The 20,853-nt window shown below is 43.3% G+C and overlaps 1 protein-coding gene and 1 long non-coding RNA gene across 2 annotated transcripts in view; one reads left to right on the plus strand and one right to left on the minus strand.

Annotated features, from left to right (window-relative positions):
* The window catches only part of SLC1A1 (solute carrier family 1 member 1), a 72,290-nt gene that overhangs the window by 12,544 nt on the left and 38,893 nt on the right, over positions 1–20,853 (minus strand). Inside the window, exons 3-7 of the mRNA XM_028522158.2 lie at positions 9,249–9,341; positions 7,254–7,368; positions 5,567–5,609; positions 4,075–4,173; positions 1,038–1,222 (exon numbers count right to left, since the gene is read on the minus strand). Coding sequence (XP_028377959.1) covers positions 1,038–1,222; positions 4,075–4,173; positions 5,567–5,609; positions 7,254–7,368; positions 9,249–9,341 — 535 coding nt within the window. The remainder of the gene's footprint in view (positions 1–1,037; positions 1,223–4,074; positions 4,174–5,566; positions 5,610–7,253; positions 7,369–9,248; positions 9,342–20,853) is intronic.
* LOC118499683 lies at positions 15,867–16,806 on the plus strand. The gene is made up of 2 exons (XR_004902192.1): positions 15,867–16,082; positions 16,181–16,806. It is a non-coding gene; the product is annotated as an uncharacterized LOC118499683 (long non-coding RNA).

The following is a 20,853-nucleotide window of genomic DNA, read 5'->3' on the forward strand; positions in this document are numbered from 1 at the left end:
GGTTTCAACACCTGTGTTCACCTTAAATTCTACCCACCTAAGCTACCACAATGGGACAAACTTGGCAAGAAGGTGTGGTTATGGTGCACCCGAAACCTATAAAACTTTAATTAACCGCTGTCACTGCATCAATAAAAAATAAAAAAGAAGCTATGGTTAAACTGTTGTGTAATCCCGTTCCTTGCTCCCAGTACACAAACATTTGACCAACTGTCACACTTGAGATGTCATTTTAGCTTGTTCCTTTGAATGCAGTCACTAGGCTCTTTCTAGCCACAGTCATCTTGTTTCCCAGGTAGAAGTCTCAACAACAGAGCAATAGGGTCAGTAGCAGGAGTGGTTGTAACGGCTGTTTGTGGGGCTCTCATCACATGCTTTGTGTTGGCATAAGTATTTTACAGGCATCAATTCACTTAGTATATATACTTCTCCCAACCCCAGTGGTAAATTTTATTCTTATCATTTTTAATAGATGATGATGCTGAGGTTGAGTGGGATTAAATGACTGAAATAACTGAGCCCTTTATGTCACTGTCATGTCTACATTTCAGAGTAAATGGCGGTAAACCAGCTCGATGTGACTTAAGTGGGACAGAGGTCTCTGAGGAAAGCTGGACTTTTCAGCATCTCTAGACATAGGGCAGACACTCCAGCAGCTTCCGTTTGGATGGGTTAGTGCTCCTGCTGCACTTGTTATAAGTGTTTTGAATACCACTTCTGCACACGGCCTGATAAGGAAAGCACCTGTGTTCTGATGTGCAAGGAATCCCTTCCCATCATTCCTTCAGAGTCACTTCTTACGCAAATGTTGGCTGGGCACAAGATGATCGAGGGCTTTGGTAGAGAAGACAACGGCTGATATCTAGACCTTTGTTGGTGAGAAAACTAGTATGTGCAATGACTTAATACTCCAGTGCCTTGATAGTCAGGGTTCACCTAGAGAGGGTGAGTCAGCTCAGAAACAAAAGACTCCTGGTTCTGATATTGAGGGGATAGTTTTCGGGGGAAGCAAGATAGAATAAGGGGCATTTGCTTACCACATGATAATCTGAACGATTTTCATGGTTGCGTCACTCAGAGCACTGAAGAAATCCACCAGAATCTGCCCCTTTTCTCCCATTTTTCCAATGACAAGTCCAAAGACGAGGCAAAAGATAATCAAGCCCAGGACATTTATGCCATCTGAGTACATGCCTACGACTTTGTAGTCCTTTGTTTTGTTCTGTGGATGGAAACCAAGAAAATATATTGATGCATGATGATAATCCTGTTAGACTGCACAGGCATTACAACGAGAAGATACAATAGCCAAACATAACCAACAGTGATTTACAAGTCAGAGTCAACAACACTTTGGGGAATTTAATTTAAAAAAAAAAAGAAACCACCTACACCTACACACATATCAAATTTTTACCACCCTCACCCTTAGCCATCAAGGTGTAAAGTATTCTTTTTTCTCTTTCTCTCAACAAATGCCTATTTCAATATTTCTTGTGAAGATTTCTTATTCTGGGATGCTTTTACGTTTTTAATAAGAACTTTAGAATCAAGGCATTTTCAGGGTTATTTTAACTACTAGCTACATTTGGAAGCTGCATAACAAAGACAGGAATTAATAATGTGGGAAACACAATATTTACTAATGTTGATGTTTTTTAGGACATTTTACTGTTTTATTATGATAATGAAGCATGAGAACATTCTTTACTGCTGCTAATTTGAATGACCAACAGAATTTTGGAGATATAAAAGTTTACCAGAGTCCTACTACTATGAACTATTTCTTTGCTTTATCCTGGGTAAGAATAGCATGAGATTTACTGAGAGATTTCTAAAGGACATAACATAATCAGATGAGCCCCTGGGGCACCAGTCATTTCTTAATTATGGTCTGATTTAATTGAACAAATATTTATTGAGCAGCTAGTGTGTGCCAACTGCATAAAGTCTTACACCATCAGGTCTTACAGTGCAGCTGGAGATACAAAACTAACCATGAGAAAGATAAGTCAATGATAGCAAGATGACATAGCGAAGCTATGAGTTATGGGTGTCATAGGGGAACTGGGGAGATGAATGAGGGCTGTGAGGTTAGCGGAAGTGAGGCCCCAGGAGCAGGCAGCCAGGAGACGCAAACATACTCCTAAAAAATGGTGAGCAAAGGCAAATGTCATCATGCACTGGACCTCTGCACCATGTTTGGATAATTCCTACCCACCCTTTATGATACCCAAACGAATTTAAACCACCCAGTTGAATGCCCCGAGTACTCTGTTCTTCCCTATTGTATATTCACCACTCTTCACATGAGGGCAACTGACACATCTGTCTTTTCACTATTGCAGTCCTGTGTTCATCAGGGACTGGCTCACGGAGGTGCTCAGAAAATCCTTGTGGAACCACATCACAAGGCAGGAGTAAGGAGTAATTGAAGAGGTGGATCTGGATAGAACAGAGGGGGCCCACTGGGAATTCAGCCCAGAAACTAGGGACAAGCCAAGTTGTGGAGGGCCACTGACCCTGTCTGAGGAGTTAAGGCATTCCTTTTTATTAATCCTCACCCAGGACATACTTATTGATTCTAGAGAGAGGGGAAAGGAGGGAGAAAGAGAGGGAGAGAAACATCAATTGGTGCCTTTCTTATGTGCATCAACAGGGACCAAACCCACAACCTAGGCATGTGTTCTGACCATGCATCAAACCTGTGACTATTTGGTTTTGCAGGATGATGCCCAACCAACTGAGACACACTGGCCAGGGCAAGTTAAGGCATTCTGCAGGAAGAAGTAGGGAGCCAACTGTGGCCTATTTGATTTTAATTCTTAAGTCTACTGAATATTTCTCTTTTCCTTAAGTCTTTCCTTCCTGTGTGAAGGCAGAGACATTCAGGACAAATCTACTACAGGACTAAAAATGTACTATATCAGGCCCATACATTCTAGCCTCCACTAATGAAATCCCCAAAGCCCTCAAAGCCCATTGATTTTATCAATGAGTTTATGCTGAATTCTTGGTGGCAAAACATACCCTGAACTGAGATAAGACTACTTACGGTCTATTTCTCTTCCGTGGCAGAATATTCGTAAGTCTGTCGCCATACATTGATGTACCTGATTCTAGAGTGTTGTTGCCAATCCCATGCTAAGGATGGTGTGTGATGTATACACACACCACCTGAGTGTGTGCCCATCCAAAGTGGACAACTCTGGTCTCTGAAAGGCATCTGGGCACAGAGTTTCAAATAAGAAATCATGGGCCTGCATTCTGTATTTGCGTAGTCTTGCAGATCTATGGGGAACAGCAGTTCCCAGAGGTGCCCAACTTGACTCCGAGGAGGGGCGAGGATACAGAGGCAGCAGGGCCCACTCTTTTCTGTGTGGTTCAGTGGCTCCTTACTGTTCGTGGTAGTTATGTTCTACAAAAGTGGTCACCAACACTGAATCAGTGAATAGTGAGTTATTTTTTTCTAGGGAAAGTACGTAATTAAGTTCCTAGGAACCAATGTTCACAAAGTTTTCATCAAATAATATATAATCTTGCTTTATGCCTGCTTCTGTTCAGAGACACCTTATTTAACTCATAACCAAAACACTGTAACTCATGCCTGAATGAAGATTATTTAACATCCTTTGTTCTCTATAAGGCAAATTGCAGCCTTCTTGCATTTAGGTGCCACAGACAGCACTTCAGCACTACGGGGCATTTTAAACAGTGAAATTACCATGAGAAGTATAAAACTGTGAAAAATGTGGCATAAACACACCACAAAAAGATACTTGTGTTTAGTATGAGAGCTAGAACAAGAAGGCAGAGCCTTGTTCAGCCTCAGCTGGGAACACGTGTGCATTGGGCGACTTAAACTTTTCACCACTCTTTGCATATCTACAAATGACACACCAAAGTGCCTCAGGGGTTGATTTTGAGGCTGCACACACAGTTCAGCGAGGAAGTGAATCCACAAATGCGGAAGGCATGAATAATGACGACCGGCTGTATTTGCATCTCCTGCTCACTCGAAACTCAGCCCCTTCTGACTGGGGTGGGGTGCGGGAGACTCGGAAGGAGGAATACCTTGGGCACAGCAGTAGTCATGACGGCTGTGACAGATGCTTCGGTCGTATTCACCCCTGGCTCACTGGGAGTTTCCACTTCTTCACGCGTGGTTTTATACTGCACGTCGGAGGGGGAAAAAGACAAAGAAACAAACAAAAAAAGTTTCTTTAAGCATCTGAGGCTAAACCCTGGGAATACGGTTACTTTGGGGAAAGAAGTACCACAGAAAGTTTCTACCTCTTACGATGTCTCCATTGACTCCAGGTGTTGACAGAACCTCCTATGAGGCTTTGGAACCAAAAGTGGAATTGAGAAATCCAAACCCCTGCCTCCCACAGCCACCATTCAGTGATGTCAAAATGTTCTCTCACTTTCATAATAGAGAACAAATTAATGGAGCAATAACATGAAAGAAAGTACAGGTTTTATTTATAGGTACGTCAGCCGACAGACTCCATGGGAGTCCTGTCAGTTATTTTTGTTTCTACTTATGTATTTATTAGTTTATTATTTTTATGCTGACAGAAACCTCATCACTTTGATAAATGTCACCACTATGACTTTAATAAACAACAACTATAAGGTTGTTCTAATATCAGCAATCCTTTTAGGGCCACTCCGTGAGGTTTCTGTTCAATCCTCTTCCTTCAGCCCTGTCTGGTTCCATGGAGCTTCCGCAGAGAGGGTTAAGAAGAGCTAGTGCACCATTATTCCAGGCATAAATGGCACTCCTCCGAGGCTCTGCCAACTCAAGAACCTTACAAGTGACCACTGTGGCTGAACTGCAGAGCCACCCCCGAAACAGAGGTGGTTCTGTGCCGCCTGGAGGTTGGCAGTGAGCAGTTTAATTGCCGTTTCTGTTGGTGCACACAGCGGTCTCTGTGCATATACTTATGTAAATGAAGTCAGCAGTCTGTGATAGACTCAGCTGTCTAAGTCCATAGACAAAGGAGAGAAAAAGACCTGAAGAAAATGGAACAAAGAGATTTTTAAACTTTCCTAGAGATAAAAACCGTCAGGGTTTTGTTATGCTGTTCTGTAGAACGCCAGCAATGGGGACAGAATGACTGAGGAAAAGACCAGACACCAGTGACACCGGCCACCCATGTGGGCCAGGCACTAATGTCCCGAAAGAGGAGAAGGCAGGCTACTTTTTTCACCGCCGACAGCCCAAGGTTTTCCACAAATACAATGTGGTCCTCTAAAACTAGGAACTAGATGCCATGTTTTAAACATTTGTTGTTTGCCAGTTTTCTGACTTACTCCATTTGAGCCCTTGTGGGGAAAAGCATAAAGGAAAGGGAGCAATCTGAGTCACGGCAGGCACTGACTGCACTGTGACCCAGGAGCAGGGGTCCAGAACACAGGACTCCCCTGAAATTCCTCCGTACATGGTACACTTCCTGCCATTTTTCATGGCCTAACTCTCTTTGTTGGGTCACAGAAAGAAAAAAAAATTCATTGGTAGCGGGAAGAGGGGAGTGATGTGGACAAAAGTCCGTGTTATTACCTGCTGGAAACAGGCCTGGACGAGGTTCTCGGGGAACATGTTCCTGTTGGAGACAGGAAGAGCAGGGTTGTGTTAAGGCAAGAGTTCTATTTCGTTTGTCACAGCCCACACGTTGGTGGGGATGAGTAGAACATGGAATCAGTACTCTGGTTTCTCTTCTGGCTTTTTTGCATAATACTTCCTTGTAGTAAGATGTATTTTTCCCTGCTAAGCTTCACCCAAGTACATAGAAAGCTCTCTGAATCAGCCATGACTGAACTGATTCACTGGGTGACTGATGTGCATGCTGCCCTGGATGAGACACAGCACTGGCAGGTGGACACTCACAGTTAAAAGACTTTGTTGATATTCTACACAATTCTGTTCTCATCAATGAGAATGTATGCCTACCAGGAGTCTACTGCAATTCTTCCCAAATTCTTTATGCCAATTGCAAATTATCATTGTAATTACTAAATAAGAAGTTATGTAAATCAATGAAATATGAGTGTGAAAAGGAAGGTATGGTTTTTATGAAAACTAAGACAAATGCCTAGAAACTCAATCAAGACAAGTGACTAAAATTTCTATGGTTAAATTAGGCATGGGAAACCAATGGAAAAGAAAGGAAAACTAGAAAGATTTGGCACTCAGCTTGGCCTGCAGTTTTCTTTCTTTTTTTTTTTTTTAAGATTTTATTTATTTATTTTTAGAGAGGGAAGGGAGGGAGAAAGAGAGAGAGAGAGAGAGAAACATCAATGTGCGGTTGCTGGGGGCTGTGGCCTGCAACCCAGGCATGTACCCTGACTGGGAATCTAACCTGCAACACTTGGGTTCGCAGCCCGCGCTCAATCCACTGAGCTATGCCAGCCAGGGCTTGCCTCAATTTCTAAGGCTCTTTTTGCTCCACTTTTTGGAAACTGAATCTGGACTCAGGGCTGTACAAATTTTGGCGCCTCTGGGCCACACTGGAAGAAGAGCTGTCTTGGGCTACACATTAAATACACTGCGACATGTAATCACAAAATAATCTCATAATATTTTAAGTAAACATGATTTTGTGTTGGGCTGCATTTGTAGCCACCCTGAGCCACATGTGGCCTGCAGGCTGCGGGTTGGACGCTCCTGTTAGGTGATGCATTTCTATTGCATTCAGCAGCACATGCAACAGAAATGATAGAAAATCACAACCAATTCACACACTCAAGAAAAAGACCTTCACCATACACAAAAAATTGGCAAATAAATACGTTGTTTTAAGTGTAAAACAATATATGTAATGCATATTTATCATTTTAGTGATTCTCTTCTTTGTTATTTATTAACTGACTAATTTCCAGCCCTGATTGCTTCAGATTAAGAGGCTTTTTCCTGTACAATTAAATTTTTTTTTCTTCAAATGTGCTTCCATACTGACGACCCAACCCAGCCCAACATCTTAATGTAATAAGTGCACTTTCTGCATCTCTGCCCATCCTAAATCCTAACAGAGGAACTTATCTCTTCCATACCCTGCTGGAGCCATGACCTGGCAAGCTGAACTGGCTATGCAATTTGCAGGGTCCAGGGCAAAATGAAAATGCACAATAATTTAAAAAGTATTAAAAATTGCAAGACGGCAACAGCAGAGCATTAAACCAAGTACGGGGCCCAGTGTGACCACACAGGTTGAACCCCAGTGAAGCCACCTGGCTGGCACCACACTCACCTGATCAGGTCTAACATGGCATCCACCGTGCTGACTTCAGGGCTGCTGCCTGTCCTGTCAATTTCTTCTACTTTCTGGCTGACACCAGGCTTGATGCTCACCACCAGCACAATACCTGTGGTCAAGGATAGCACCCACAGAGCATTAAGACCTTTCCGGAGCACCTGGGACCGCCTGTGCATCCTTCTCTGAACCAGTGGGCATGGCAGGGCCAGGCAGTATGGGCATGGGGACCCTGGGGGCAGCCAAAACGCTCAATCTCAGCTGCAACCTCAGCAGCAGCCTTAATTGCTTTTCCATTTAAATGAAGCAGAGGGAACGCTTCTCGTGTTTTTTTTTTTAACTTTTAAAAAAATTTTATTTTACTTATTTTTAGAGAGAGGGGAAGGAAGAAAGAAGGAGAAAAACAACAATACATGGGAGAAACATCGATTAGTTGCCTCTCACGCGTGTCCCAATCAGGGACCAGGACTGCAACCCAGGCATGTGTCCCGACAGGGAATCGAACAGGCGGCCCCTCACTTTGTGGGACAATGCTCAACTGGTCAAGGCTCCTGTGTTTTTGTTTTTTAAATTCTGTATATTCCAGAACTGCTTCTGGAAATACCTGCTGATGAGAACTGTTCTTTTTTCTTTTACTTTGGCTTATGAGGTCAACCTAGGCAGGAGTTGGGGTGAGGGTGATCCCTTTTCCAACTCAGATCACTTGTTCGGTATCTTCCTGCCCCTTTTACCCACAGATGTTGGTTATTTCCCAGAAGGTCACACAGAATAAGCCTTATCTTCCTTACACACCACAAGCCTGGAAAGTTGTCATGTAACCTGAAAAAGTGTTAGGGCTGAGAACGGTGTTGTTTCATGTGACTCTCCAGAGGTGGAATGAGGCAGAAACAGACAGGAGTTACAGGGAGATCATTCTTCTCACAGTAAGGAAGAACTGTCTAAGCAGAGAGCCTCTGAAACCACCGTTTTGGCCTTTGGAGGTAATGGGCTCCTGTCACTTGAGTGTCCAAGCAGAGGGGTGGGAAGTTGTAGAAGAGACCAAGGCACTGGAGAGAAGTGAAGGGGAAAAAATCCTGATGCCCTTTATGGCTCCTCCTTTATCCCCAAGGGGGTAGGGCTTCAAGGATGCCGATTGGGTCAGTTTTGCTAGTGGGAGGAGTCACTGGGCAATGGAAAAGCCATGAGTGGCCATGGCCCATTCCTCCCTCCCAGGGTTGCAGAAAAGATGTACATCCAGCTTTTTTTCTTTTGTGTTGACCTCCCTTAGGCACCTCATGAGGAGATGGGGCCTTTTTAAAATTAGGCTTCAGGCCCTCCTAGGCCCCTGGTGTAATAACTCGAAACCCTCACCACTGCTCGCCAGTTCATTAACGCAGAGCTGCAAGGGTCAGGCTGGCTGCACATGAGTCCATTCCCGTCTTCTCTTCCCACTTGGGGTGTCCCTCTTAAAATACCACGCCAGGTCACAAAGGACGGACCATATCTTCTTCACAAAAGGACGCCAAAAGTACAGGAGCAGCTCTATTCCTTTAGAATGTGCTCCCTCTTTCAAGTGTAATTTATACCTGGCAAGACTCAACCATTAGTTCTCAGTACAATGTGAAGTTTGAAATGGACTCAAATGCTATTTTTCTGGAAATCTTTTTAAATAATACTCAACTCCACTATTATAGACTAATCAGTTTAAAGATTTTATAAGCTCTTGGCTTCACTTCCTTCTCCCTAATAACCTTGAAAAGCCATAGTACAGCCACCCTCTTCCTGTTTATCCCTAGAGGCTTTGAGAAAGGGCGCCACGGCTGGAATTCGGTTGGCATTCTATTTTAAGGTGCTGTGTAGACTTCAAGACGAAAAGGTTCATGGTAGTGTAACAATACCACCTTCTGATTAAAAAACGAAACAAAACAAAACATGAGCATTATTAAAAGCCCAACCCTTCAAATGAAAAGTCGCAATTATATAGAGGAATAAGGATTCGGTGATAAATTTTACCTAGAATGACAGCAATGATAGTGGTACAGAAATAATACGCGACGGCACGCAGACCAATTTTTCCAGATACGTTGGAATCCAGGGCAGCAACACCTGAAATGGGGGAGAAGTCAAATTACTTCACTTTTTAAAGACTGATTTCCAGAACTAGTAATAATCCAATCCTGATGGTGTGAAAGAGTTGAGAACTGTTGTTGGATCGGCTAAGCCTGTTGCACACACTTGGGAAAGATGCACAGGGTGAAAAAAGCACTTCGAAACTCCAAACACAAAAGTAAGAGATGGAAGCCTCATGAGGGGAATGCTCCCTGACTGGCGAGCCCTCACTGCCACAGCTCATGGTGACATCCGTCGCCCTTGGGCTCCTCCTGGGTGGTGGTCACGAGACACAGTCAGAGGGGGTGCCCCTTCTGCATCTGCCCTAAGAACTTTATCAAGATTTGCACATATGCCACTCAACATCCTTCTGGAATTCTGTATCAAGGAAGAGTTTATTTTGAAGAACTGAGATACTTCTTTCCATCACATAATGAAAGTCATATAACCCCTTTTGCCTTTCGTCAGGAAGCTCAGAGTCAAAAGCTAAAATTTACATGTGCTTGTAAAAGTAATATATGTTCATGATAATTATCTAAAACAAAGAGAAATACAAAAGAAATCACTTCAGCTCATCAGCCATAGTTAATATTCTGGTGAACTATCTTCTAATATTATTTTTCAGTTTTGTAAACACAGCTGAGATAATTTTATAGATTTTAATCTTCTTCTTACTAATACTATATTATGAGCATTTCCCCTTATTCTTATAAACTCACCCTGAGGAAAATTCTAAAGGCTTCTCTCATGTGGCTGCACCATAATGTACTTGTCACCCACGTATGCTGGATCTTCAGGTAGTCTTAGCGCCAGTCAGTAAGCCACAGTAATGTCATTAACTGTTCTGGCCAGCATACTTCCTTTCTCCTTTAATGATTTCAAATCACTTCCATGTTAATTTTATTGTGAATGGTTTTGATTGTAACATACCTTAAAACTTCCATTTTAAAGAGGTAGCATATAAATAAAAATTTTTGAGAGCACAGGTGATTTAAGAGGTGTATGGCTACATTGTTAGATGTAGTTTCAAATGGTCTTTGACTGCCAATAAAATTACTGAACGTTGCTTGGGCAGCAAGGGTTGTCTAGAATGCCAAGGACAGCTGCAGAGGTGGGAAGCATTCAGTCCTCCTTGCTAGAAGGCCTTGCCCTCCATCAAAGATGCTCGTATAAACGGAGTCGATGGCACAGCTCGGTAAGTCGACTGACTGCACGGAGCAAGCTGAGAAGCAACAAAATCATCTCTCAGTGAGCTGTCATTTGGAGGTTTCAGACTATCCTGCCTGATTTCCAAAAAGAGAATCACATTCTGAATCCAATGATCACCAAAGAAAATGATTTTTTTAAAAGATTTTTTATTTATTTATTTATTTTTAGGGAGGGAAGGGGGGGGGAGAGAGAGAGAGAGAAACATCAATGTGCGGTTGCTGGGGGTCATGGCCTGCAACCCAGGAATGTACCCTGGCTGGGAATCGAACCTAGGACACTTTGGTTCCCAGCCTGTGCTCAATCTACTGAGCTACGCCAGCCAGGGCTGAAAATGATTTTTTAAATCTTTTATTTATTTATCTTTAGAGAGAGAGGGAGAGAAACATCAATGTGAGAGCGAAACGTCAATTGGTCGCCTCTTGCCAGTGCCCTGACAAGGGACAGAATCCACAATGCAGGTATGCATCATGACCATGAGGCCCAACCAGCTGAGCCATACCTGTCAGGGACAAAGAAGTTTGTTGGGCCTGCATCATGCGTGACTTGTCCCACACTGATGGTAAAACCTGAAGTACAGTGTAGCAGGAAACGTGGAGAGGTTGTCATAAAGCAACCTCAAGGAAAAGGCAGTAAACCTGCAGGCCATCAGCAGGCACAAACAGCTTTATATTCACTCCTCTCGCTAGAAAAGGCCTATCCATTTTTTTAAAGTGACTGGAGGATTATGCTCTTTACATACAATTGAACATATTTAATACAGTAAAAACCAAAAGGAAGCTATCATCTCTCAATCTAAACACAACATTCCTCTGGCTGTTGATTGCTTCTTTGGAAATTAAAATTTCAAGAGAAGGGGCTCTGACTTCTTTAACAGCCACCCAGGATGCTGTTAAGGGCCCATTCACGTGTGTGTGTGTGTGTGTGTGTGTGTGTGTGAGTGAGATGGGCATATTGCAACAGTCACATCCTGGAATAACCATAATGCTAGATGCTATTCTCTTTCTTTGGGAAAAATGCAGCTTGGTGTGCTCAGGGGGAAGGTAGAGGTGGAAGAGGGTAAGGCAATAGATGGTAATGGGAAAAATACAATAAAAATAAATGAATGAATAGGAAAAAAGAGCAAACAATAATGCAAACATATAAGTTTGCTAAGTATATTATATGACTATTAAATGTGTTTATTCCATTTTAGAGCCCTAAACAATTATATTAATTATGTATAACAATATGCTGGGTTTAAAAAAACAAGAAAAATCACTAGATTAACAGAACAGAGTAACCTGTATAGGCACCTGTATGCCTGACCCTCATAGAAGATGTATTTTCAGACACACTGGCCTTTGGTAGATGTCCGATTTAAGTGGCTTGCAACCCCGAAGATGCTGGTAAGTGGCAGGCTCACAGGGCGGCTGCAGAACTGTTCTCGAGTATGTGCTTCACGTCCTCTCAGGATTTTCTTCCAGCAGTGAAACAAATTAGATCTACACGGGTAACTGTTTCCAGCATACGTCAATATATCTTAATTTGTCTTAATGTTTTGGCCAAGGGCTGGTGCCTCTGCTTCTATTCCAGGACCCAGCTGCCAATAAAAGGCTTCATACTAATGATTCTCGGTAGAAAAATCCTAAACAAATACACGCCCCAAAGAGTCAGCCATCTCCTCCCTGCCCAAGTGCAGCAACTAACCTGTCGTTATTTTCAGACAGAGCTTTGTTTTTCATTCCTCAAATTTACCATAGTCCTATAGTTCTTCTGGATTTTTCAGAAATGTATTCAGACCAACAACTGTATTTCTCTGCCTCTCTAGGGTTGCTCCTCTACCTCTCCAGTCATCACTGACTGAGGGCAGAGCTGGCCCCAACTCCAGGCTTGTGGACGATTTATAAACTGACGTTGAGGATGCAGCGGTGACCACCAGAGAGGGAAGGCACATAGGCAGAGAAACAGCCTAATCTTTGAAAGCCTCGATGAAAGGAACACTACAGAACTTAATGTGAATATAAAATGCCTGTCTGAGAGGTCTGAAGGCCCCACCTGCCAATAACAAATGATGACTGATGACGACAAGGGTGACAACAGACCCTGTATGGCCGTGTATGGAGCGATGACTTAACGTTGAGTGTATTATCTTTAATTCTCACAATAACCCTAAAAGGCAGGCATTATTCTTCCCATTTGATAGAGAAGAAAGCTGTAGCTAAGTAACGTGCCACAATCCTGCAACTGACTGATGAAGCCAGGATCCTGAACCCACGTCTGACCCCAAAAGCCATATCCGTACCCACGATGTCATGCTCGTTCTGTCCACATGTTGCAGAGTTCTAGATTAGTGCTGCCCAGTAGAATTTCCTTCGATGATGGAAATGTCTTTTAGTTGTGCTGTCCACTGCAGTAGCCACAAGCCACATGTGGCTTGTAAGCACCGCTGCTAGTAAGCAATAGAAATGTGTCTATTATGAGTGAGGAACTGAATTTTAATGGATCTCAATTTAAATAACCACATGTGGGTAATGGCTACCATATCGGACAGCATGACCTCTAGACCTTCCCTGAGTATCCAGCATTTAGTGGATGCTCAACAATGCTGAATGAACACAGTCAAGCTTGACTCGGTTACAAAATTTAGGACACTCTCTACCTTGCTAGCACAGGGGCAGGGGAGAGAATAAAGGTAAGCCATCACCTGGTGTGTGTTTCCATCGCCACACTGACCACATTGCTCTAAGGCCCGAGGCTTCTTTTTCTCTGGTCCCCAGTGCATTAAATAGGGTGCTCTGTGATTTTTGTGTCCTAGAGACAGGGGTACAATCCAAGGTTGTCCTTGGAAGTTAGGAACACCTGCTAGCTCTTTGTTTTTCACTTTGGGAAGGGTCTCTGATAAGCTAAGGTGCTGGTTCCTGGCCACAACTGTGATAATCTACTAAGCTTTTCAGAAAAACACCACAAAGGAAGCAGTTGTGTGGGCTAAACAATAGCACATTTTAAAAATAAACACTTGAGGGCAAAAGACTCCTCTGAGAACTCTCTGATTAAGCTTACCGCCCACGGGAGAACAAAGTTTTCGTGACAATCTCTCCACGTTGCCATTAGGGTGTCAGGACTAATTGCTATTGGAAGTTTTTTTGGTCTGGTATTTGATGGTGGTTACTAATTGTGAATGGAAACAACGTCCAGGAAACTCAGTGGTACATCCTTGTGTCCAGATAACTCCAGTCTCTGTCACCAGCATGGAGAGAAACAAGCTTGGCTTTGGTGGGACAGACTGCACTCAAATCCTAGCCTTTTCCTACCAGCCTTAGTTTCCCCATCTGTGAAATGGAGGTTTCAAATGCCTCTGCACCCTAAAAGGTAACTTTGAGGAGAAAGAGAACCTCATCTTGTACAGCTATTGTGAGCATTAGAAATAATACCTGTAACACACCTGGTAGAGCACCTAGAACTCAATTTGTACTCAGTAAAAAGCCTCCGTTATTCTTGAATGAAATGAGCAATGTGAAGCATATCACTGAGCAAATGGCTGGCATTTAACAAGGGTTAGCTCATTCATTCCCTCACTCGGTCTTCCGTAATCCCTCTGTATTCCTTCCTCACATGTCACTAAAGAGATCTTTAAAAACATAAATCAGGGCATTTCACATGTATGCATAACCTTCTGGTACTTAGAATAAAACAGAAAGTCCTTAATCTAGCTAACGAGACCCTGCAGGAAGGGCACTGGCCTGCCTCCCTGCCCTGGGTGGGCCACCCTCCCATCGCCTACCTCTGGCCCCCTGGGGCAGACCGAGCTCCCCACCACTTAAGGCTTTTTCACAGGCTCTTGCCTCTGCCGGACTACTCTTCCCTACCCTTCATTTGGCTACTTTCACGTCTTTTCCTCAGAGTCCTTCCCTGAGTCTCCAGGATGAACCAGGCTCCTCTGTTTTCCTCACTTGCATCTAGTTCATGTCATGTTTCACATTTTTTCATCAATGGGTTTATTTAACATCTGCCTTTCTCACTAGACTATAATGTAGCTCCTTGATGGCAGGAGACCTAGAGAGCTGCCTGTTCGCCAGTATGTACTCAGCGCCCTGCACACAGAGGAGCTTGATAACCGTGTGGGGAGCGAATGATTAACCTAGTTGCTTATGTTCAGCTGCCTGCCCCCAGGACCCCTCTTCCCAGAGTCCAGCTCCTGGGCAGCAGAATGCTCCAGAATGGAACTCGAGAGCCTGTGTCAGTCCTAGGTGCTGCCCTTAGGGTCTGTGTGATCTTGCAAAAGCACCTTAATTTCTCTTCAACCTCCTGTTTCCTCATCTCTAAAGATGGATAAGATCCCACCCACTGTACTGCTACACTAGGTTTCTATTAGGAGCTAATAAACAAATTTACTGCCCAGGGAAAATAAGGCTGGGTATGATCTCACTCTGTTAATCCAGGGCGCAGGGAAATCTCTGCAGCTTGGACTTTACCTGGGATGGTAAAAGGGAAGAGAAAAGGCAGAGGGGAGCATGCAAAATATAGCACGCCTATTTTCTTTTGAGACATTAATATAAAGAACTCCTTTAAAATAGTCATCACCAGCATACACTGTTCTCTGAAGTTAACAAAATAACCTGGTCCTCAGGCAGAACCAACTAAAGGTCACTTTGCTGCCTCTGTCAGCAGGTCCACATTTGATGTTCAAAACATGTCAAGAAACAGTGGGCTTTATCCACTCATCTACTGATGGGCACTTGGGCTGCTTCCATTTCCTGGCAATTGTAAATAACACTGCAATAAACATAAGGGTGCTTACGTTCTTTTGAATTAGTGTTTTGAGTTTCTTCAGATGTATTCCCAGAAGTGGGATTACTGGGTCAAAGGCAAATCTATTTTTAACTTATGGAGGTCTCTCCATACTGCTTTCCACAGTGGCTGTACCAATTTACATTCCCACCAACAGTGCAGAAGGGTTCCCCTTTCTCCACATCATTGCCAGCACTTGTTGTTTGTTGATTATGAGACAGTTACACAATAGAATACTACTCAACTGTAAAAAAGTAAGTACATTTTACCCTTTGTGACAGCATGGATGGAACTAGAGAACCTTATACTAAGTGAAATAAGCCAGTCAGAGAAAGACAAGTACCATATGATTTCACTCACATGTGGAATCTAAGGAAGAAGCTGAAATAACAAGCAGAATAGAGAAAGACTCATAGCTAGAGAGTAGGATAAGAGCTATGGGGGAGGTTAGGGGGTAGAGGGATTAAGCAAAAAGGAAAAAGGACTCATGGACATGGACAACAGTGTGGTGACTGTAGGGGGAAGGGGGACAAAGGGGGATAAATGATAATAGAAAAAATACAATAAAAAAGAAGAAAAGAGATATTAGATCATGTGCGATAAAGAAGGCTATAAGCTTACATGATCTGTCTATAAGCAAAAAAAACAAAAGCAAATTAAAAAATTCTGCACTCCCCCCATCAAAACACAAAGCAGTGGGCTGGCCTCCTGCTTTCTCAGCAATCTGGGGAGCTGTTTTAACACTCTTTTAAATACCACAGAGTGTCATGGTATTTGCATGGGACCAGTTTCTTAGAAGACCCCATGAGCTTTTAGAAGAGGCTTATTGTCTAAATACAAGCATTAAACACACCTCAGAGGATCTGAGGAACTCACCTACTGCCCTCAGAGCTTGTCATGAATGCTTTGACAACAGGATAGCTAAAAGGTCCACAAAACTTTTCTGATTTTTACCACAATCTAATTATTATTAAGCTCTCTCTTTGCTTCTCTTTATAAAACTGGCAGCTCAGGCTTCTGGGTTGAAGCTACTTGAATGCTGGTGAACATTATAAACCAGTGGCAGAGCAAGTCCTTTTATACTGTTTTCATTTCTAGAATGGATGCATTGTGTGCACTCCCACATGCATGGCTCAATTCTAACACTGGCCCTATAGTCTGTAATGCCAGTGCACAGACTTTAACTCTTGTGGATGAAAAATGGGTCTACTTGGAAGTAACCTCCAAGGGCAACCTGATCATAAATTCCTCACTGGGCAGGTCATGATGGGTAGTCATGTCCCAGGCATGTAACTATTTTAGTACAAGGTTTGTTTATTGTCTTTGCCTTAAGCAAGCCCTGTCCTTTGTTTTTGTGCACCTAGGTTAACACACCTTTGAAATAGGAATAACCACCCTGGTGAGAAAAACTGTAAAACTGTCATTCTCTGGAGCATTTGAGATCTTGCTTCCTGGCAACTGTTGTCAATTTTGCCTCAAATAAACTCTTGCAGAAATTCTCTACAGGTCTGGATGTTTCTTACGTCAACACTTCTGACAATGTTCGAAGAGAATGAATGAAAAATCTAGATAGCACTTTAAATGCACCATAACACAGTACTATTATTTTCCTATTTTACAGCTGAGGACAACTTAAGCAATTTGTTCAAAGTTTCACAGTCAGTTAACGGCAAAGCCAGGACTCAAACCTGGGCAGTCTGGCTCCTATGGCTGCACCCTTAACCTCTAGACTCCTTTCTCCCTCTACCTATGTCTATTGATACTAACAAAGATTCTTTGCTTGACCAAACTTTAGTCAGGCTCCTGAATCTTCTCCTAGGCCCACTTACACCTCCTTGTAAAATCTAGTTTTAGCAAGAATCCTAATTTAATTGGAACCCTTCATTCTTGATATCACTATTGATGTCTAATTAGGTTCCTTGTCATCCACTGTCCTCCAGGTGATGTCTGATTACCCTGGCCCACCTTTAGATGGATCAGGTTAGGTCAGTTTAGCCAGAAACGTCCTTACCTCTGATGCTTCCTCTTAGCAATCCATCTACTGTTCCTTTTACTCTGCTGGTTGGCCCTCAGTTCCTTCTTGCTCATGCTGTATTCATTCAGAGTTGAGCTCAGTATCTGTTCCCTACTGCACAGCCCCACTGCAGGGGTCCCTATACCTATCATGATGGGCCGGAATGAAAGTCTGCCTGACCATCTTTGCCAAGTGCCATTTTTTTCTTTGACAATACTTCCCCACTTGAAGATTGCTGATGGTGTCCCTTTGGAGAAAGCAGCACTAGAGGTTCTCACAGATATCACCTGCTTCTCCATACCTACAGACTCAAGTCCAGACCCCTCAGGAAGGCACACAACCCTCATGAAACCACACACTCACTTTTCCATTTCCATTCTTCCTCCCCATGTTTCTGGCATTCCAGTCAGTCTCACTGTCTTCCCAAGAGCCATGCCTTCTGCCTGGAACGCCCACTCCACTTGACCTGATTTCTAACTTCTCTTCAGAACTCTACCTCAGTCATCCCTGCTGCTGTCCTCATTTCCACAAAGCACTTATCACACAGCATTGCAATGGACTTCCCTTCCTTATGGGACAGGACTTCTCTTGTGTCTAAGTGACTAGCATAGAGCCTGGGATATCAAAGATGGAATGAATGAATGAATGAGTGGTCTCCCATGCCCATGCATTCAACACATAGGAATTTCCTTAGAATCCCTGCAAAGTTTCTCAGTCTTTTTTTTTTTTTTTAAAGAAACAGAACTAGGTTAACTCATAGTCAAACAGAGCTGTGAAATTGTCTAGTACCAGTTGAGGCAGAAGGAAAGTCTGGTGGACTCATCAGGCTTTACTATCTCAGAGAGAGGCTGAAGCAGGGCATATTTTTATCCTGCCACTTTTCATTTTATTACTGTTGCAAGTAGAACATTCCCATTCCTTATATACCGTGTGCCCCCACCTTTAGACAAAAGGCATTGTAGAAATGCAGTTAACACAGCCAAGTCCTTGGCTTGAATAGCTGTGTTCTAACTCAACACAAATTTAAAAGAACAAAAATTTTTTAAAGTGGAAGAAGAAGGGAGGAAGTAGGGAGAGAAAGAGAGAGAGAGAGGAGAGAGGGAGGGGGAGGTTTGTTATTCCACTTATTTATGCATTCATTGGTTGCTTCTTGTATGTGCTCTGACTAGGGATCGAACTTGCAACCTTCGTGTATCAGGATGATGTTGTAACCAATGAAGCTACCTGGCCAGGGGTGGAACACAAATTTCTTGATGGTCTTAGGGAAATGTTTACTTCATGTGTGCAAAACTGCTTAGGCAATCATGTTTTCTTGATTTCCAAACAAGGCTGTGAAGAAAGAGAAAGGAGGTAGCCTTTGAAATGAAATAGGGGACAGACTGACAGTGACCAGAGGGGAGAGAAGAGGGAATTTCAGGGGGGAATGGGTAGGGTTTACAGGAACAAATTTGGAGGACACATGGACAAAAACTAGGGGTGGAGGGTAATGGGGGGGAAGAGGGGAGGGTTGGGTGGGTGGACTGGAATGGGAGTAAGTGGGAGAAAACTGTACTTGAACAATGATTAAAATAAAATAAAAAAAAAGAAAAAAAAAGAAATGCAGGCAGAGCCTATTTGCTCTAGATGTTGCAAATGAGGCAAGGTGTTCATTCTCAGTCTTCAAAATCTTAGGCTCTAGCATGGAGTTTTAAGTTTATAAGCAAGCCACTTTGAAATGGCAATTTTCATAGAGACTGAATTGCATAAAAAACCACCAATGTTTCAAGAAAAGCATGCATACTTTCCCCCATAGCTAAAGTTGACATTAAATGCACTTAGCTACCTAACAGTGAGCTGTATAACCAAGTGATGTAATGATTTTCAACTCTTACACCTTCTTGCCTAAGAAGGGACTCATGGACAGACCTGGCTGGCAGAAGACCTGGGGTTCACCACCAGATGGGTGGCAGAAACCTCAGCCTCTCCTGGATGTTTTTCTGTTAGTCTGTTTTTATACAATAGGGGTTAAAAGGGTTTGCTGAATAAAATGAACCCCTTTTGAGGGAAGCACATGGCACAGTTCTTTCCAATACAGGATGTGAGCTAGTTTCCAGGCACACAGCTGCTTATGGGTAACTGAATACATATATTTAAAAAAATGCCTTCCCCAGCCCAAGTAATCCAAGTGTGTCATCTGCAGAACTCAAATGTAAAATCAGGAGTCTCCAAAAGCCTTGACTGACTTCACTTCAGCGTGCCCCATCCCTGCGCCCTCCATGCTCTCAGCAGGGCCTCTACACTCATTGCGTGGTCTGCCTGTATTTGCTCAGTGTGTTGGCTTATTTTGTCACCTGGATCCCACATCAACTAGATTGTGTCTTGAGAGTCAGAATCTAATCTTTCATCTCAGCAGGGATCAGCACCCAGCTGGCCTCCCATTCTTCTGTAAGCAAATGTTTTGCTGGCACAGAGCTATCTATGCACTGTCATGTCCCCATTGTCTGTGGCTGCTCTTCTGTGACAGCCCTGTTGGGTGGCTGAATGGAGACCCTGTGGCCCGAAAAGCCCAAAATATTCACTATCTGGCCCTTTATAAAGTAAGCTTGCACACTTCCATCTGAAAAGAAATCAACTCACAGAGTTATTCTTTAACTGTTTAATAAATATTGTTTATATCTAAGCCTTTAATTTTTTTCATTAGAAAGGAGTAGAAAAACCTCTGTCCTGAGGGATGAGATCAAGCCCTAAAAATTTTGAAATCCTGATGCAGAAGTTGGAGTAACAAACATTGAAAACTTGGGAGCAATTAAAAAAATTTTTTCATGGTGGAGTCTTAAATTCATCTTTGGATACAAAGATGTTTCCAATCCTCCCCACAGAGGTAAATCCATTACCCAGCCAGTGCCCGTGGAAACTGGGGAGTCATGGACAAACATCATGAAAGTTTTTATCGAAGTCTTCCGTGTTAGGACCCACGACTCTGTGGCTTGAGGTGGAGGTAGAGGAGGGAGTTTTCTTGGCTAGGTATAAACTTGGAATTCATGGAGCTGCAAACTGGTGTTGCTTCTTGATGGGCCAGCACTTGTAGGGAATCCAGAGTAAGAGACCACAGTTGTGGGTGGGAATGAGCATCTTGCTCTGGAGGGGGAACTGTGCACAGGAACTGGCATAGACTGGGCATAGCCTGAACTAGACAGAGTCCAAATCCTCCACGTTGGGTGGGTAAGCCACAACCCAGCTGGTACTAATGGTATTCATTCTGATGTGAGTCTCCTGATGGGGCCCACCGGACAAGGCCATTCCCTTGTGGCTGTGATGGGGTTTCTTTCCTCTGAAGGGGCTATTCCACGATGGCGATCACTGCAGGAAGAGGATGCTCCTGCGCCAAGGCAGAATAAAACTTTTCGCTCTTAAAATCTAGCACTGGGTGACAGGTCTGGGGTGCAGCACTGCCAACAACATCTTCGTGTAGAAGAATATGCTGGCCCCAGACTCATGGAGGCAGGGACAGCTAAGTAGAGGAGCAGCCCTCTTAAGGGA

This window comes from Phyllostomus discolor, chromosome 3 (assembly GCF_004126475.2).
Source record: "Phyllostomus discolor isolate MPI-MPIP mPhyDis1 chromosome 3, mPhyDis1.pri.v3, whole genome shotgun sequence".
Classification (NCBI taxonomy): domain Eukaryota; kingdom Metazoa; phylum Chordata; class Mammalia; order Chiroptera; family Phyllostomidae; genus Phyllostomus; species Phyllostomus discolor.